The 20,449-nt window shown below is 38.2% G+C and overlaps 1 protein-coding gene across 3 annotated transcripts in view; it reads right to left on the reverse strand.

The window, feature by feature from the left end:
- Positions 1-20,449, reverse strand: part of C18H18orf25 (chromosome 18 C18orf25 homolog) — a 96,405-nt gene that overhangs the window by 17,338 nt on the left and 58,618 nt on the right. For 2 of the 3 annotated variants that reach the window (XM_023207610.2, XM_023207609.3), the window contains exon 3: positions 7,749-7,931. The exons of the other annotated variant lie outside the window; for it this stretch is intronic. In XM_023207610.2, the coding sequence (XP_023063378.1) occupies positions 7,749-7,931 (183 nt within the window). The remainder of the gene's footprint in view (positions 1-7,748; positions 7,932-20,449) is intronic. 3 annotated transcript variants of the gene reach the window in all.

Consider the following 20,449-nt stretch of genomic DNA (forward strand, 5'->3'; position numbering starts at 1 on the left):
AGCTAGAAATATCATCACTTTATTTTTTATGAAATGAAAAGTTACTCTGTACTTTTGTTAATTTTGTACTGTCTTAAAAAAAGACAAAACAAGGTACCATCACCAACATTTCAGATTCTTCTAACTTTATTCATTCATTATGGATCTAGAAACTAGTAATATTCCTTCCACACTGTTAGATAATCCAAACAATTCTGGCAGTGCAATTTTTGCTCTAAAAATTGCAATCCAAACCTGCTGGTATTTAACATGGTTATAAAACCCAAATAATATGCTAAAACTGGTCACTTAAAATTGGGGTCTGCTTTTTTTTTTTTTTTGAGATGGAGTTTTGATCTTGTTGCCCAGGCTGGAGTACAACTATGCAATCTCAGCTCACTGCAATCTCCACCTTCCAGGTTCAAGCGATTCTCCCACCTCAGCCTCCTGAGTAGTTGGGATTACAGGCATGCACCACCACACCAGGCTAATTTTGTATTTTAGTACAGATGGGGTTTGGCCATGTTGGTAAGGCTGGTCTCGAACTTCTGACCTCCGGTAATCCACCTGCCTTGGCCTCCCAAAGTGTTGGGATTACAGGGGTGAGCCTCCGCACCTGGCCTAGGGTCTGCTCTTATAGACCCTGGCCAGGGGTCTGCTCTTATCTGTATTGCTTGGTCAAAATACTAGTACAAGATAAAATAAGAGGCATGAGAAAGTGATGGGGGTGCTAAATATAGACTGCCTGGTAAATGTTAAGAACTCCTAGACTAACAGTGTGAGACATTCGCCAAATTTCCTGTCAGATCCTTAGATACATTGTGCCACAGAGAAAACAAATTAGCTAGGACCCACACCAAGGCAATAAGATGGGGACACCAAAGGCATTCTGGGATGCCTCTGCCTCTTCCTTCTTCTATTTCAGAGCCAGGACCATTAGTCCTTTTCTGTCACTGTAACCCTCTTCAGCATGCCACACATTCCTTTGGGAGCTCCAATACAGAACCTGACATTCTCTGGCCTTTGGGCCTTTTCTGTTCTGCCCCTCCCCACCCCGCCCCACCCCCCAAGGAGGACCTCACAGGATTCCAATGGCAGAACAGTGCCTAAAGCATACACACAAGTGAGCCTAAGATGCTATGGGGTTCTTCAAATACTGTCAGTGGTAGTAATCTTTTCCAGTTCTAAGACTAGAACAAGCCCTGTAGAGAAAAATGTAAATACCACAATTACCATATATTAAAGTGAAAATAAAGCAGAGCACTTATATTTAGCTATTGTGACAGCTGGCTGTCTCTGTGTAGGTCTCTGCCTGTGTAGGTCTTTGGAAAGATAACTTCTTTCACTATATGAGAAAATTCTGAATTTTATCCTCCCACTACAGACCTTTTCAACAAGATGGAGTAAGAAAAAGTTACAGGATAAGGTAGTTACCAAGATAGGGTAAGAAAAAGAAGCATAGAAAAAGTAGTAACTAAATTATCATGGAAAACAGTTTCTTTCTGTCTTTAAAGGAAATAATCCAGCTACTTTTTAAACTGTAAATCCACTGGGTAAGAACTAGGCCTGAGCTTTGCAGCAAACTGAAGAGAAAGTAATCTTATACACTGTATGACAGTCGCATACGAGGCATTAAAAAAAAAAAAATCTTAAGTCACTACTCATCTAGCTTTAAAAACAAGCAAATTACTACTTTTAGGGTTTTTGTTATTTATTTATTTATTTTTTATTGAGACAGAGTCTCATTCTGTCACCCAGGCTGGAGCACAGTGGCACAATCTTGGCTCACTGCAACCTCCACCTGCTGGTATCAAGCAATTCTCCTGCCTCAGCCTCCCAAGTAGCTGGGACTACAGGAGCCCACACCACCATGCCCAGCTAATTTTTGTATTTTTTTTTTAGTACAGACAGGTTTTCACCATATTGGACAAGCTGGTGTCGAACTCCTGACCTTGTGATCTACCTGCCTCGGCCTCCCGAAATGCCAGGATTATAGGCATGAGCCACAGTGCCCGGCCTACTTTTAGCTCTTTAAAGAGAATGTTAAAGACAACCTTAAAAAGTGAAGGAAGAGGGCCAGGCACAGTAACTCACACCTGAAATTCCAGTACTTTGAGATGCAGAGGCGGGTGGATCACTTGAGATCAGGAGGGCGAGACCAGCCTGGCCATCATGGTGAAACTCGTTCTCTACTAAAAATACAAAAAAATTAACTGGGCGTGATGAAGGGTACCTGTAATCCCAGCTACTGGACAGGGTGAGGCAGGAGAATCACTTGAACAAGGAGGCAGAGGCTGCAATGAGCCACGGCATCCAACCTGAGCAACAGAGCTAGAATCTGTCCCCCACAAAAAAAAAAAAAAAGTGAAGGAAGAGGTCCAAAATATAAAATCTGGCTGGGCGTGGTGGTTCATGCCTGTAATCTTAGCACTTTGGGAGGCCAAGACAGGCGGATCACTGGAGGTCAGGAATTTGGGACCAGTCTGGCCAACATGGTAAAACCGTGTCTCTACTAAAAATACAAAAATCAGCCAGGCGCGGTGGCACACACCTGTAATCCCAGCTACTTGGGAGGCTGAGGCAGAAGAATTACTTGAATCCAGGAGGCAGAGGTTGCAGTGAGCCCAGAATGTGCCACTGTACTCCAGCCTGGCTGACTGGAGACTCCCTCAAAAAAAAAAAAACTAAAATCTTAACATCAATTTGATGCAGATAAACATGAAGAACATGACCATACTTCATCTCCTTCACAATACTGATTTAGAAACATAGCCATTCTGGTCTGATTATTAAAAACCCTACACTAGGAACAGGAAACCCAGGATTCATTTCTCTGTACTGCCACCATGTTAGGGACAAATCAAGATTACCATCCCTATTGTAAAGATGGGGAAAATGCTCAGAGCCTACCTTCTTGACAAGAAGGCTGATGGAAAAGATAAGATATTTAAAGTTTTAACTTCCCAGGGAAAAAATTCTAAATAAGTTCAGTTTACCACATTTATAAGCCTTCCTCACCAAGACTTCTGCTTCTTTTTGTCCCAACTACATTTATGTTTGCAGTGAGCCCTTACTAGCAACAAAAATGAAGCCATTTTCAGATATATTCATATAGCTTTCTAAACGTGCTGGATACAAGAGTTACCCGAGGTTATTATTAAAAAGAGATTCCCAGAAACCATTTCAGATTTATGGACAGAATCATCCGGGAGAAACCTAGGAGTGTGAATATTTATAAGCACACTGAGTAATTTCTATGTTCTGGCAAAATTTAAGAAGTACTTATAGCAAGAGCAACTTGTTGCAGTGCAAGAGAGTAATTAGAAATTCAGTGATTGATACATTAATCACTTCCTTATTCAGTCTACTTCAGCATATTAACATAATGCTGGTTAGCATTTCTAAGGGCCTACTATGTGCTGTCCTCCACAGTAAACACATTGCATTTCACTTAGTGGTAACAATAACCTTTTGGAGTAGATACTATAACTGGCTGTGTCCCAGTTTTGTACATAGGGAAAACTGGGGCTTTATATAATTTACCTGAGGGCATGTGGTTTCTAAGTGGCTACTGGTTCAAAACCACCCACTACAGTGTTCAATTCCACCATCAATTTAAAAAAAGCAAACACATGGCAAGAGCTGAAACTGAAAATTTAGGTCTTTTGCTGATCAGCAGCTTCTCTAATTTCAACTTACTTTTTAACACCTGCATGTGATTCAAGTATTTTGCCTAGGTTAAAACTAAAACTAAATATATATTTTGGATGCAAGATAATCATCTAATTGCTTGGAAATAGGCAAACTACTCTATCTTCAGTGCATACCGATGCGATCCTAAATGGGATGAGGCTGTGGACCTGGGTTGAGATGCTGCTGTTGATTAAAGTGAACCCCTGAATAGTCTGTTCAATAACTAGGCTTTTATTTTGTTGTAAAGGGGAAAGAGAGACCCCAAATTAACTATTAAAATTTTAACTTACACTCACACCATAAGAATGACCATCTGACTAATAGTCCAAGTCTCAAAACTATTAACTGGCTCCTAAGCATAAATTCTATTAATATTTCATTGAGACACCATAAGCACATTCAGGTATCTTCACAAGATGGGTTCCACTATGATAATCACATCAAGACTATAGTATTACTTGTATTTATTACCCACATACCAGTATTGTCTGACTTGAGAAAAAAAAATGCCTTTGAAAGAGCCAATAAGCTTCATAACAAAATGTCATGGGGATCTGCCGAGCAGTGGTGACTGCATCCTATGATATACAGAAACCTACACAAAATTTATGGTCCAATATGCACAAATGCTCTCTCTATATATTAATTATATCCTAGAGAAATTATCATACACATATACCAAAAAACACATAAAGAAATGTTAAGAGCAGTATCACTTAAGACAGCACCCAAAATGTCCAACAAGAGAATGGGTAAATTGTGACATATTCATATAGTGGAATACTAAATAGTAGTGGAAAATGAATGAATTAGAGCCATACATAACAACAACAAAACTCATAAAATGTTTAACTAAAAAAGCACATTTCAAATGATTACCTTCAATGTGATACCAATTAGTTTTAAAAACATGCTTATTTACATACATAACAAATATAGTACAAATATATAAAGAAATACATAGGAATACCACACATTAAATATCAAATTTAGGATAGTTTTGGCGTGGGAAGGGCAAAGGGAAGGAAAACATCTGAAGCCACAGTTGTTTTCCTCCTCACATACTTTTACCATGCTTTATTTCTTAAAAAGAATGGTGGGAGTTTCCTAAGAGTGCTTTTTAAATAATCGGGCTAACAATTACTTGAATCTGAAAATGTGAATGCTATCCCAAAAGCTAAACTTTAATGATATTTTAAAACCTCAAACTTTGCACTATTCAGTTAAGTCATATGAAATGGCTGGATTTGTGGTAGGTCAAAAAAATCAAATATTAATAATTCCATATGGTTCAACCTAATATTAAGAATTCTGCATATGAAGAGCAAAACGTTGGTAATCACTCATTTTTACCCCAAAACTTTACTATAAAATGGTCTGTATTTAATGGCAAGACTAAGAAAACAGGGAAATAAAACTGAAGTGGAATGGATGACTTAATTGTCAAAGGATGAAAAACAAAGATAAACCATCTAATATACAAATTACAAGACTGGGTGTGGTGGCTCACACCTGTAATCCCAGCACTTTGGGAGGCCAAGGTGGGCAGATGATCTGAGGTCAGGAGTTCGAGAGCAGCCTGGCTAACATGGTGAAATACCATTTCTACAAAAAATTAGCTGGGCGCAGTGGTGCACGCCTGTAATCCCAGCTACTCGGGAGTCGGAGGCCAGAGAATCACTTGAACCTAGGAGGCCGAGGCTGCAGTGAGCCAAGATCGCAACATTGCTCTCTGGCTTGGGCAACAAGAGCGAAATGCCATCTCAAATAAATACATAAATAAACAAAGTAACTTAGAAACACACACTGTACAAAATGTGGCCAAACTACTTTCCACTGATATAAAGCATTATTACTTCCTTTTTTTTTTTTTTTGAGACCCAGTCTAGTTTTGTCACCCAGGCTGGAGTGCAGTGGCACAATCTCAGTTCACTGCAACCTCTGCCTCCCAGGTTCAAGCAATTCTACAGCTGAGATTACAGGCGCCCACCACCACGCCCACCACTGCATCCACCACCACACCCACGACTGTGTCCACCACCACACCCAACACGCCCAGCTAATTTTTGTATTTTTAGTAGAGATGGAGTTTCACCATGTTGGTCAGGCTGGTCTTGAACTCCTGACCTCAAGTGCTCTTCCTACCTCGGCCTCCTAAAGTGCTGGGATTACAGGCGTGAGCCACTGTGCCCAGAAGCATTATTACTTCTTTGCAAAGTATTTGTATTAATACATATTAATAAATCCTTAAAAGACACTTGTTGGGCCGGGCGCGGTGGCTCAAGCCTGTAATCCCAGCACTTTGGGAGGCCGAGACGGGCGGATCACGAGGTCAGGAGATTGAGACCATCCTGGCTAACACGGTGAAACCCCGTCTCTACTAAAAAATACAAAAAACTAGCCGGGCGAGGTGGCGGGCGCCTGTAGTCCCAGCTACTCGGGAGGCTGAGGCAGGAGAATGGCGTAAACCCGGGAGGCGGAGCTTGCAGCGAGCTGAGATCCGGCCACTGCACTCCAGCCTGGGCGACAGAGCGAGCCTCCGTCTCAAAAAAAAAAAAAAAAAAAAAAAAAAAGACACTTGTTGGGCAAAACAAGTATTTACATATATAAAAACTGAAGTCCAGAGGAGAAACAACTGGTCCAAGGACAAACAGGCAGTTACCAGTCAAAAAAAAACAAAATCAAAACTAAATCCAGGTTCTGTTCCAAAATTAGCTACAGTAAATCAATCACGTCAACAAACAAGTGATTTTTCTGTAGTTCCAATCAAAGATTATGAAAGGAATCATTTAAGACAACAACAGGCTGGGCGTGGTGGCTCACGCCTGTAATCCCAGCACTTTGGGAGGCTGAGGCGGGTGGATCACAAGGTCAGAAGATGGAGACCATCCTGGCTAACACGGTGAAACCCCGTACCTACCGAAAATACAAAAAATTAGCCAGGCGTGGTGGCGGGCGCCTGTAGTCCGAGGTACTCGGGAGGCTGAGGCAGGAGAATGGCGTGAACCCACGAGGTGGAGTTTGCAGTGAGCCAAGATTGCACCACTGCACTCCAGCCTGGGCGACAGAGCAAGGCTCCATCTCAAAAAAAAAAAAAAAAAAGACAACAACAATCAGTGGAGTTCTGTCTCAATATAAAAAGTTCTAAACTATAACTCATTTTTTTATAAAACTCATTTTTCATAAAAGTAACTTTAGGTAGTGATTAAACTATTAGATAACTCATAAAACCAATGCATTTATAAATTAACTAGAAAACTATAATCTTTCAGCAACACTAAAGAAATTATACACTACATAAGCAGTCTCTCAATCCCCTTCTCTTCTTAAATGTTCAGTGCTAGTACTTTCACAACAACAACAAAAAGGTTTAAATTAGAATGCTGAAAGTGTTGAGGAAAATACTGAAGGAGACTTGGAGGTATCGTGACAGTTTTTCAAAGGTAATAGCAGTGGATTTTTTCGTGAATAAATACCACTTTAAAGAATAATCACAAAACTAAAAAAATGTAAGACAGGGACAGAGATTTTTTTTCCTGAGCTAACAGAGACAGAAACTAAAAGAAAGGGGTTAGAAAAGACAAATGAGAACTTACTGAAGAGCAATTAACAGGCTCACTCCACAGCAAGAAGCACAAGAAACAGTGGCAGCGCTGTGTATGAACAGCCAGCCCCACAGGGAGAGAGATTCAATGATTCCCTATCCAAGCTGCAAGGTCACTACCCAGAATTAAAGTGAGAGAAAGAACTGGCCAAAGAATATGAGCATATCTGGGTCATTTTTGCATATATTGGGCATTTTTAATCCAAGAAATATGCCTACTGAAACCTACCAATACCTACAATTAATGTCTTAAATGCTCTTATTTGTACTTCCTTCTGAGTAGGAAAGACGAATGACAAGCTATCCAAATTGTTTCGGGTATAAATGGCAGCCTGGATAGTCACAATCAATCATTCAATGCCAGATGTCTCTGGTATGGCCTGTTCTCCTCATCAGGGCCCACTACAAGGAAAACAGCTGCCAGGACACATGCATATTACACCATTAGAGAAGGGGAATGGGGAAGACCAACCTGCCTCTGCATTCAGCTCCTCTAGAAGCCCGGTGGTCCTCCAGGTAGCTCCTGTGTCCTGGCCGCCTACAGAATTATTGTGCTCTTGAACTACTGCAGCCGCCAATAAATTGTCCACATTTACCACTTCTGGCTCAGAGTTGGTGTCAGACATATCATAATGAGCTACAACTGGAGGTCCATCTAGGGAGGAAAGAAAATGTATACTTGTATCTAACGTGCGGGGTGAAAAATACTTCTGACACTAGTAAGAGCCCTCTAATGTCAGTTGCCTTCATTATTCTATTTGATCAGAAAAGCTGCACTTTATAGATCTAGTATTTTGTACAAAATGTGAAAGTGAAAAAGATAATCCAAGCTTACAAAGATGATGGACATATTTTGGAAGGAGGAAAAGGAGTGTTACTATGAAGAACAGAAGACAAGACTGTACTCAACAATGTTACACTGAATTCCTGTCATACTTTTAAAGAGCAAGATTAAGAAAAAAAGGATGACTCCACAGAGAAAGTGGAACTGATTTCTTAAAGGAAAAAACTGATGTAAATTATTAAAACCCAATTTATATTTTTTAAGAGAATGAATCTAGTTCTTTCTCTTACTGGGTAATATAAAAGTCTCTAGTAGATTCAGAAAAGAAAATCAAATATATTTTGCTATGTCCTAAAGAAATAAGGTTAACACTAGAGCTCTTTGACTAATGTATCTATTTCCAGTAAAGTCTTTTTATAATAACAGGGATGTTATACACTTTATGACATTCTATTAAAAGACAACACAACAAAATCCATTTTCAGGATTTTGCTTTGGATATCTTATGAGGGATATTTCTATTTCCTTTTCCCTAAGAAAGACAACCAGCTCATACTCCAACTAAATGATATGCAATCTTATGGGTGATTTTACGAGAAGATATTAAAGTTCTTACTGGAAGAAGTCCCTTCCACCCTCAGATCCCCCTAACTGGCTGAAAAAGGCAGCTGAATCTCAAAGTAAATTTATTACACTGCAGCAATTCATGCTAAAATAAGTCAAAATTCATGCTTGTAGAATAGATACATGCTTTAAAAGGCTAATTCTACCCCTTTTTTAAGAAAAACATTAACAGCAAAAAGCAAACATAAAATTTCCCTTCAAGTAAGAAATCCCTCTACTACCCCTATTTTAATATAAAGCAGAAATAAAGGAATGCTGTTTTCTCCCCCAAAGGCTATTTATGAAGCGCAAGCAAACTATTTATTTCCATTAAGGTTTTTAAAATATCACCCAACAAATGAATATTAAACACACCTATTTTATGAAACTCTTGACTATGAAGGAATGCATATATGTCAATGAATCATAATAACGTAACACAATGAAGTATTACTATTTTAATACAAATATCCATTGTGTCAATTGTCACTGAACAAAAACACACTTTGGGTAGTGACCCCTTAAAACTCAACTACCAAACCACAGGTTTATGTAGTGATAGTTTTTAAATACAAAATGACCAAACATAAAAGCAAATGAGTTGTTAGGTGCCACTGTATAAAGAACAGACATGTCACAATATGAAATTCTGACGATCAGGACAACTTTAGTTGACCACTTAAAAATAATTTCCAGATCCCCTTAAGGGGTAAATCAAGTTCAATGACCAAAAAATTAAACAGTGTGGCCTTGGTATCAGTTTGTAACTGATTTTAGTTTAAATATCAAGAAACTGATTTGTGTTTGAGGTTTTTCTTTTCTAAAAAAAAGAAAAGAAAGTTGCAATATTCTATGGCGTTCTCGTCAGAGTTCAAAATGATTACTATGGAATCAAGATACTGTGTGATGTCCAAATACTTGGGTGCAGAAGATATGAGGGCCAAGTACAATATTGACTATTTGACCATATGTTCTATTTTTTAAGGGCTTTTTTTTAGGTGTTTGTAGTAAGTTATTTTAGTGAGTTATTTTAAAATTGATATGACTGATACCATTCAGAGCATCTTGCCCTCATATTCTCCACCCCATCCCCAAATTGAGGCAACAGGTCAATAGTCAAGTCAAAATTGTACCACTCCTACATGTATAATCATGCAAAAAAGTATAAGTGTATACATGCAGAGTGACATCACCTACCCATGAAAATAACTCGTCTGAAAGTCTTCATCAGTAGGAAATACAAGCATAAACTTGTTATCTGGCTTCATTCTTGTATCTTCCATATTTCCAAACAGCACACCTTATAACTTAGCTTAAATTTAGTATTCATCATAAACAGAGACAGCAATATTTTCATATATTACACTTAAAATTGAAAATAAATTATGATCACTGTCATTTTTCATTTCCAATATATTCAAACAATGACAAGTCAATACTATATAAACTTCAATAAAATAATGAAATGGTTGTCTTTCCAACTTTGTCTTCCAACAAGAAACTACAATTAAGGATCTTGTGTTCCAAGGTCATTTTACACTATCATTAGGAAACCAAACTTAAATAAGATTTGTTTAAAGCACTTGGGGCCAGGAGTGGTGGCTCACGCCTGTAATCCAAGTACTTAAGAGGCCAAGGCAGGTGGATCACTTGAGATCAGAAGTTTGAGACCAGCCTGGCCATCACAGTGAAACCCCGTCTCTACTAAAAATACAAAAAATTAGCTGAGTGTGGTGGCGTGCACGCCTGTAATTCCAGCTACTGGGGAGGCTGAGGCACAAGAATCGCTTGAACCTGGGAGGCAGAGGTTGCAGTGAGCCGAGATCACGCCACTAAACTCCAGCCTGGGGAACAGAGCAAGGCTCTGTCTCAAAAAAAAAGCACTAGGCGTCAGGATTTGTACTCTGAGTTACTATACAAATATTAGCTAACTTATGGTAACAATTTGTGACATTCTTTTAAAATGTGATTCTTGCTATACAGAAGTAAATGACAGGTAAGATTCTGCAGTTATTTTATCTGCTTTTTAAAAGAAATATATCTTGAAGGGGAAAAAAAATCGCTGGGGAGGAGCTAGGAAAATTCAGCACATTAACAGAAGCTGACCGGGCATAGTGGCTGACACCTGTAACCCCAGCACTTTGGGAGGCTGATGCAGGCAAACCACTTGAGGTCAGGAGTTTGAGACCAGCCTGGCCAACATGGTGAAAACCCGTCTCTACTAAAATTAGCTGGGTGTGTGGTGTGTGCCTGTAATCCCAGCTACTTGGGAGGCTGAGTGAGGCAGGAGAATCGCTTGAACCCAGGAGACGGAGGTTGCAGTGAGCTGAGATCACACCACCACACTCCAGTTCGGGCAACAGAGCAAGATTCCACCTCAAAAAAAAAAAAAAAAAAAACAGAAGCTGTTATCTATTTGACTCTATCAGTTCATTATAGGATAGAATAAACATGGGGATACTGCCCTTGCTCTCACATGATTATTCCTCCATGCTACTAAAACAACTGCATTGTTACAAAGAGACTGTTTTGATTTTCAAAAATATCAAAGTAATTACTTCAAGTAAAGTTATACATGAAAACATTTCCAATTTAAGATTCAGTTATTAACATAGGCACATTCCATGCTTACAACATTTAAGTTATCCAAGCTGCACATTCTCCCATCTGCCAGCTCTGATGTCTGTCACAATCTTAAAACATAAATTTCTAATATTGAACTTATTGGTTTTTCTATAATCATTAAAAGCATCTTTCTATAGAGTTAATGTAACACTTCTGTGTTAAATAATTAATAACCATTCAATCTGTGGATAACTCAGGTGCTATTTCTCCTCCTGATCAAATTCTTTTGAAATGTTTGCTGTTACAATGACAACACAGGGAAAGTTAAAGGTCAAAAACCCACCAACGGCTGGGCACAGTCTATAATCCTAGCACTTTGGGAGGATGAGGCAGGAGGACTACTTGAGCCCAGGAGTTCGAGACTAGCCTGGGCAACATAGCAAGACCCCATCTCTATTATTAAAAAAGTATAATAGGGCCGGGCGCGGTGGCTCAAGCCTGTAATCCCAGCACTTTGGGAGGCCGAGACGGGCGGATCATGAGGTCAGGAGATCGAGACCATCCTGGCTAACACGGTGAAACCCCGTCTCTACTAAAAATACAAAAAACTAGCCGGGCGAGGTGGCGGGCGCCTGTAGTCCCAGCTACTCGGGAGGCTGAGGCAGGAGAATGGCGTAAACCCGGGAGGTGGAGCTTGCAGTGAGCTGAGATCCGGCCACTGCACCCCAGCCTGGGCGACAGAGCGAGACTCCGTCTCAAAATAATAATAATAATAATAATTTTAGAATTTTTAAAAAGTCTACCAACTACTTTTTATTTAAAAACATCAACTCATCCATTTTATGCTAGAAATGGGTTTGTACTGTCTCACGAAGCTTCTATCCTACACTAAATAGGCTCTAACTTTTCAAATACCAAAATATAGATATATTTGTGCTGTTGCATATTCCTGATACAGTGAGGTCTACCCTCTTATGACCTTAAGTCTTCTGCATTGTTGCCATCAAATGTTTAATTTTATGAATTAGTTTCCTTTTCAAGTATGTTCTAAATCTCATTAGAAAATCTGAATCACAAAAACAAATCAAAACAAAACCTAACTTTTCCTTTACTATGTTCATCCCATGACAAATTCCCCTTTCCAGGTTTGATAATCAGAAGCACAGGATTTTAAAACTAAACAAACACTACTCTCATTTTACAGACGAAAATTTGAGTCCTAATTAGGTGAAACCACAACAGACTATAATTGTTCTCACTGCCGAAGGAAAGAAGAATATGCAGGATGAGACTGGTGCTCCCAGCACAGGAACTATAGATTTTTGGCAGCAGACACAAGTTAAAGCCCTGCCTATTCCCTCTTAGCTACATGACCCTGGTAAACTATTTCACTAATCAGTGTCTTCGCAGAGTTATGCTGAGGGTTTGTCTTCGCGGGGTTATGGTGAGGGTTAAAGGTAACGTTAACAAAGAACACAAAAGGAATTTAAATATTGGTCCACTGCACTGCCTTTCCATTATACTTAGCACCTGCCCTATTTTGTTGTTTGTTTGCTTACCTTTGCATGTATACTCTGCTGTATACATGCTTCCACTGGCATGCAAGAAGCTCTGAGGAACATCAGTGCCTATGCCAGTGCCTGATGTTGGTCATAGATGAACCCAACTCGGTAAGTAAATGGTTTGGCTAGGATTCATAGTTGAATAAGGTCATTACAAACGTGACTTTTTTATTTTTGTTTGAAGTGAAATGTCAGCTTACATGTATTCACAGAAAAATGTTTCAAAGCCAAATGGAAATTGCTCAGGATTAATCTACATTTAGCATCATCTTGCCTACAAGAGCACCTCCACTAACAGAAGTGTTGTCAGTCTCTCATTATGAATGCTAACTAAATCTAGGAAACATGAATAATTCTTGTAACCAGAGACACATGGGAATATCATTCCTCCTTCCCTTTCTATTGCTAAGTCTAAGGCACAAGGAAAGGTGGGGCAATGGACAAATACATGGTTGGCCCCTTTGACCTCCATTTCAATGTCTATGTGGCCATGGTAATATACAATAAAGCCTAGAAGAAATTCCCTTCTTCCTCTTTGCCATACCCAATCTCCTCACTAAGAGAAGAAAAAAAAAATCTGTCTTGTTGCTGTCAAAGGACCCTATTACTGATTCAGTAATAGGGTCCTTTGATGGCCTAGGCCCGGTTCTGTTATCCACACAACACCAAGAGAAAGAAGGAGGCGGTAAACATCATACTTAGCCTCAATCCAGATAGTGAAAAGCAAAAAATCTTACACCTTATCTAGCCAAGGAATCTAAATATGGGGAATAAGGTGTGGGCATGGGGGACTGAGGTAAAGAGGCAAACCTCAAGAGCTACAGAAGGAAATTTGCATTTTAATAGAACCTACTCAAGGAAAAAAAAAGCAGTTTCATTACACATTAGAATATTTACCAAGATGAAAATGTATATTTACAAATGAAGCTAGGCACAGTGGTTCACGCCTGTAATCCAGCACTTTGGGAGACTGAAGTGGGTGGATCACTTGAGGTCTGGAGTTTCAGACCAGCCTGGGCAACATAGTGAAACCGCTGTCTCTACTAAAAATACCGAAATTAGCCTAGTAGAGTAGCACACGCCTGTAGTCCCAGCTACTCGGGAGGCTGAGGCAGGAGAATCACTTGAACCTGGGAGGCAGAGGTGGCAGTAAGCCAAGATCGCGCCACTGCACTCCAACCTGGGCAACAGAGCGAGACTCCATCTCAAAAAGGAAAGAGTAAAAACAGTAATAAAAATACCAATCATCACTTCTTGGCCTTTTGACTAAGATCAAGTGTAAAAATATCAATCAAAAAAATAGAAAATACATGCAGAATAATTTGAAAAGAGAGCAGTCATTTTCAAAACATCTCTTAGAAAAGAATTTCATCAACAAAAGATAAAAATCTATAAAAGGGCCATGTCCAGAAAAAAAGCCTTAAATACCAAAAACTATATATGTAGTATTTTCTTCAGAATAACATCAGAAAATTATTTTAGTAGAAGGAAAAATGTCTAAGATAGGGCTACATGGAAATGAAATGCAGCAATATGCACTGAAACTTTATGTTTAGGAGTTAAGTCATTTTTAAAATAAAACCAAATGAATGTATTTTGTACTTTTTCCATTATACTTAATTATTAAAAATTTAAACTTTCTGTTATAAAGTTTCCAAGATGAAAATAAGATTTTAAGGATTAAATTTGTCCTTATACTGGTAAACGTTACATCATTTTGTCCACCCAGGAAAGTTATTTATGATACTGATGAAGGGTTTACCATTTTGAAAAGATCAAAAGAGGTAAAAGCAAAGATTCAAGATTATCAGAGTAATAGAAAAGCTGATCAAAAGAAAAAACAACTTAATGTGTCACCACTAACTATAAAGTTGTGAAGTCTCTGAATCAAGTGGGATTATTCGAAAGATAACTCGGGTAATTAATCTGGATATTTAAGAAAAGCTATAAATACAGAAGTGAGGCACCTGAAGAGGTTACCATCTTTCAATTTATCTGTTTCAGGGACAAATCCATGACCTACTGCTTTGAGGATTTAGATCCGTAGAGAAAAAAAACTGAAATATCTGTACTGCATACAGCGAGAAAGAGCACAAAATTTAGACATATTAGCCACATCCCTTATGTCTACGTACCCTGCTAAAGAGTCATTCATTCCACATTCTAGCCTTCTGATTTCTCCTTGAATCAGTCTAAATTTTGCTATTTTTTCAAATATTTATCAATTTTTAATAGGATAGTTTAGTAGCGCATACAGTTTAAAGAAAAAAAATCTTGACTTTTTATGTTCACAGTGGTATTCTTTTCTCAATTACCAAAAAACCTAAAAATAATCCCCCAAATACGTAAAATCTATTGTTATATTAACTAGAAACTAATACCATTTATTTCATTACAGAAAAGCAAGTTTCTTGATTCAGAAACACCTAATATGAATTAACTGGTAGGGAACCACATAACACCATCCTCAACAGAGTAACAGGAAACATTTCTTTTTCAAAATTTTTATTCATCTAGGTTACATGTCAAATGCACAGTGAGGTAAAGGATATTAAGAAAATGCAATAAAATAAAAACAGTAATTTCATAACATTCTTCCCAAATCTTAAAGTTATATTATGAATAAGACTTAATAGCCAAAGAATACACTTCTTTCTGGATTATTCCTTCACTTTCTATGATGTCTTCTATTTTACACTGTGGTAATCTAATATAACATGAGAATATCTACTCAATACTAGCAAACTAACAGTTTGGTTGCAACTTCCACTAACTTTCATAAACTTCAGAGGAAATAAAAATAGAAACCAGGGGGGAAAAAATGAGTATAGAAACTTGGAAGTTATTCCATGTTACTTACAATTCACAATCTCGTAACTTCTAAACAAATTAAAATGGCATGTTTTTTATCTGTACTAGGATTAAGGGAATATGTTATTTCTGAAGAGGATTTTGAGAAAAAAATTTACTGAAATTGTTTTGACACTGTATTTTCTGACGTGGCATTCCATGAAATCTTTTTCATTGTACCCTCACTGTACTATTTAAATAATGTTTTTAAAGGAGAGACGAAAATCAATATAACCTAAATAAAATATAAAAGGTACAATTAATTTAAAAGGCTACCTTTTTGTAAGATAACTTGCCCATAATTTGCTATTTTAAACAAATGAAAACACAAAGCCTGTTTGCCATCTTTCTTATAACATTCATGTAACTGTATATCTTTATGCAAAGTCAGCTATATGTTAAAAATAAAAATTACCAGTAATATCAATTTACGGTAGTTTGCTTAAAAAAGAATTCACTATATTGTTTCTTTCATTAACAGACTTAATACACTTTAAATCATTCTGCATACAACTTTTAAGAAATAAATCAGACTGAGCACTGTGGCTCACGCCTGTAATCCCAGCACTTTCAGGGGCTGAGGCGGGTGTACTACCTGAGGTCAGGAGTTCGAGACCAGCCTGGCCAACACGGTGAAACCCTGTCTCTACTAAAAATACAGAAAATTAGCTGGGCGTGGTGGCGGGCACCTGTAATCCCAGCTACTTGGGGAGCTGAGGCAGGAGAATCGCTTGAACCTGGGAGGTAGAGGTTGCAGTGAGCCAAGATCACACCACTGCACTCCATCCAGCCTGGGCAACAAGAGTGAAACTCTGTCTCAAAAAAAACAAAAAACAAAAAAAAAGAAAGAAATCTTATGTAAACTGAGATATACCTAGACCCAGAGACTCTTGCTGTTAAATCTTAGTAACAGCAGGGAATGACAAAAGCAATACTCAAAATAAATTAGTTACTGTATATTCTTTTACTCGGTCTACTAGGGAGATTCAAAAAAAAAAAGCCCCAAACCTTTAATCTTAGAAAGACATTTTTTATCAAGCTTAATTACCATAACTAGGTTTATATGTAGGCAACTTTTATTTTTTTACATACTGTTAGGAAGCAATAAACAGGTATTATATTAATAATCTGAATCCATTAGAAATCACTGTAGCAACTGTACAGTTATCTGCCTCCAGCCACTTGATAAGTCTAACATTAATGAAATTCAGTTATTTCAGAATTCTGAAGATGGGTACACACATGCATACACACATGAAACTAGGTTCATTTCTCTTAGTAAAAATCCAAACAAACAAAAAACTGATAATGCTTTCCCTTGGAGCCTTCCAAATAACAACCTATATGCTACTTCTAATTTAAAAAAAGTAAAACTTCATGTAAAATATTAAGCCTGAAGATTTTAACTTGACCTTGTTGTGCTCGAAATTAAAATTGTATGTGGGCTTTAAAAACTATGCTCGATTTTAATAATGCACAAAAAGTACAGATCAATATGATTAAGAGAGTTATTATTGTCTAATAAGTGGCTCAAATAACCAGATCACTCTAATCTGCTGGTTAAATTCTCTTAAGATGATTAGGTATCTAATGTCCTAGGACTGAGCTAGCACAAACTAGGCAGAAAGCAGGCTGTAGCTAGATTATCGAAAAACACATTTACCTTTAGTGAGAGGATAATGGCCTCTTAAATGCCAACTAAAGAGAAATACTAAAAGGAAGCATCAACATGTAACAACCAGTAAGAAAATTATAACTGTGGTAGTTAAAACTATAATTTGTTTCCTAACATTTCTCAAGTTATTTTTTTTACAATGTTTGGCGATTTTTTAAATGAAACATTTTTTAAAACTCTGCAGCTTAATCCTTTTAATTCTCTCCCATGAAAACAAGAGCAAAAAAATTAGACAAAGGGAAAATTCCATATGCACATATTAGAGAGATGCAACAGTCCAGACGGGATTTTATTCTTAAATAAAAAAGCATTTCAACCATTTCTGGATTAGTGTTGTAGGCTGAAAGAGCTTTCTTTCCAGCATTAACCTTTTATAGTCTACAAATAAATACAAACAGGACACGGTCCTTAACCTTCTTAAAATTCTAGGAAAAAAGGGAATTCAGAGGAAATGAAGGTAGGACCGCTAGGGACTTAAACAATAGCTACATAAAAATGCTGTCACATAATCCAAAAGTAATTCCCACTTACTAGTATTATTAGTACTATACATGTAATCTTGAGAATACAGACTGCCTCAGGAAAAGAGAATGCAATAACCTACACTAGTCAAGTAAAAAATATATATATTAAAACTACTTCACAGGCCAGGCACAGTGCCTCATGCCTGTAATCTCAGCACTTTGGGAGGCCAAGGCAGGCAGATCAACTGAGGTCAGGAGTTTGAAACCAGTCTGGCCAACATGGTGAAACCCCATCTCTACTAAAAACACAAAAATTAGCCTGGCCGGTGGTGGGAACCTGTAATCCCAGCTACTCAGTAGGCTGAGGCAGGAGAATCGCTTGAACCTAGGAAGTGGAGGTTGCAGTGAGTCAAGATCACGCCATTGCACTATAGCCTGGGCGACAAAGTGAGACTCCGACTCAAAAAAAAAAAAAAAACCTACTTCATAAGGCAAGGCGTGGTGGCTCGTACCTGTAATCCCAGCACTTTGGGAGGCCGAGGGTGGGGGATCCCTTGAGCTTAGGAGTTTAAGACCAGCCTGGGCAACACAGCAAGACCCCACCTTTGCAAAAAATAAGAAAATTAGGCAGACATGGTGGCACACACTTGTGGTCCCAGCTACTTGGGAAGATCACTTGAGCCTGGGAGGTTGAGGCTGCAGTGAGCCGTGACCGTGCCACTGTACTCCAGCCTGGGCAACAGAGCAACGCTCCGTCTGGAAAAAATTTAAAAAATAACCCCAGCACTTTGGGAGGCCGAGGCAGGTGGATCATGAGGTCAGGAGATCGAGACCATCCTGGCTACAGTGAAACCCCATCTCAACTAAAAATACAAAAAAATTAGCTGGGCGTGGTGGCAGGCGCCTATAGTCCCTGCTGCTCAGGAGGCTGACGCAGGAGAATGGTGTGAACCTGGGAGGTGGAGCTTGCAGTGAGCTGAGATAGTGCCACTGCACTCCAGCCTGGACAACAAGTACTTCCCATATTGGCACTTCTTTAAATGTCTGTAATATAAAAACAAAGTATGTTGAAAGGGGAATTTTTTAATTGCTCTACCTGGAAAAGGTGTAACCATTTTAAAGCAAAACCTATTGTTTTTCAAAACAACACTCCTTAAGACAGCGATGTATTACCTTCAAAGCACTCTGCAAAAACTGAAAATCAAGATAAAAATTTTCCTATATATGTTTCTGTTATAAATTATTCCTAAAGTTAAACTCTCCAAACCACGGGATGTCAAATTTTACTTTAGGATAAATTTTTAATATTTTGGTATAGGTTCTAAGAATTAAATCAGTGTATTCTGGCGTTCCTTATCTTTCTGCCAAAACCTCTTTTTCTTCCTTTTACTCAAAATTTTGTAGAAAAGGCTTTCCAAAATTATTAGTGTTCAACACCTTTTCAAATATTCAAAATATTATTCTTACCCTGAATATCAACTATTAATACCTATGTTTTAGGCCAGATGCAAATCCCACAGAATCCCAGCACTTTGAGAGGCCAAGGTGTGCAGATCACTTAAGCCCAGGAGTCTGAGGCCAGCCTGAACAGTGTATCAGAACCCCGTCTCTACAAAATATACAAAAATTAGCCAGGTGATAGTCCCAGCTATTTGGGAGGCTGAGGTGGGAGGACTGCTTGAACCTGGGAGGCAGAGGTTACAGTGAGACGAGATGGCACCTCTCTGCACTCCAGCCTAGATGACAGAGTGAGACCCTATCTCCCCAACCCTCACCAAATAAAAAAGCCTACCTATATTTGTTAATTCCATTCCACTGAAATTTTTTTCTTAAAGGCAAAAAAAATCTACAGAGCTCTTGCCTGATTATCCAATAACAATAAAAATTAGAATGGATCCAGTCAATACAACACTAGCAATAAGTTGTCTATGTTATTCTTAAAAAATTAACCTTTTCTATCTTAAAATGCATTTCAAAGCATGCTTAATATATTAAGTATTATATCATAAAACAAAAAAGAAGCCTGTTAAGTGCTTGAAGCAGTTTACACATGCATAGAAAAGTAGTCTTTAACATAATGAAATTAAATTAATATTTTCTTACATCTAAAAATGTAAGTCTAATAAAAATCTGGGGTTCCAGGAAGAAGGTGAAGACAGAACTTCCCTGAAAATACCTAAACTTCAAGTAAAGACTGTAGATTCATTAAAATTCAGTCAGTCATCCAAAACCAGTATGTTCTTCCTGTTGATGTAAAACTTAATTTTAAAAAAATCTGTTTGGGGAAATAGTTAACCAATTGTTGCACTATCATTTCAGAGAGAAACCCATCAGTTATAACAAACTCTTATATATTTTACAGTGAAAAATCATACTCACATTATTTATTGTAAGTTGCTCCCGGTGTTCAAACCTTACCTCTACTGGTCAAATATTAAGTTCAGAAAATCTAAAAATCATTACACAAAAAAAGAAGAGATCGACCAGGCACAGTGGCTCATGCCTATAATCCTAGCACTTTGGGAGGCCGAGGCAGGTGGTTCACCTGAGGTTGGGAGTTCAAGAGCAGCCTGACCAACATGGAGAAACCCCATCTCTACTAAAAATACAAAAATTAGCCAGGCATGGTGGCGCATGCCTGTAATCCCAACTACTCAGGAGGCTGAGGCA

Source organism: Piliocolobus tephrosceles, chromosome 18, assembly GCF_002776525.5.
Source record: "Piliocolobus tephrosceles isolate RC106 chromosome 18, ASM277652v3, whole genome shotgun sequence".
Taxonomy (NCBI): Eukaryota; Metazoa; Chordata; class Mammalia; order Primates; family Cercopithecidae; genus Piliocolobus; species Piliocolobus tephrosceles.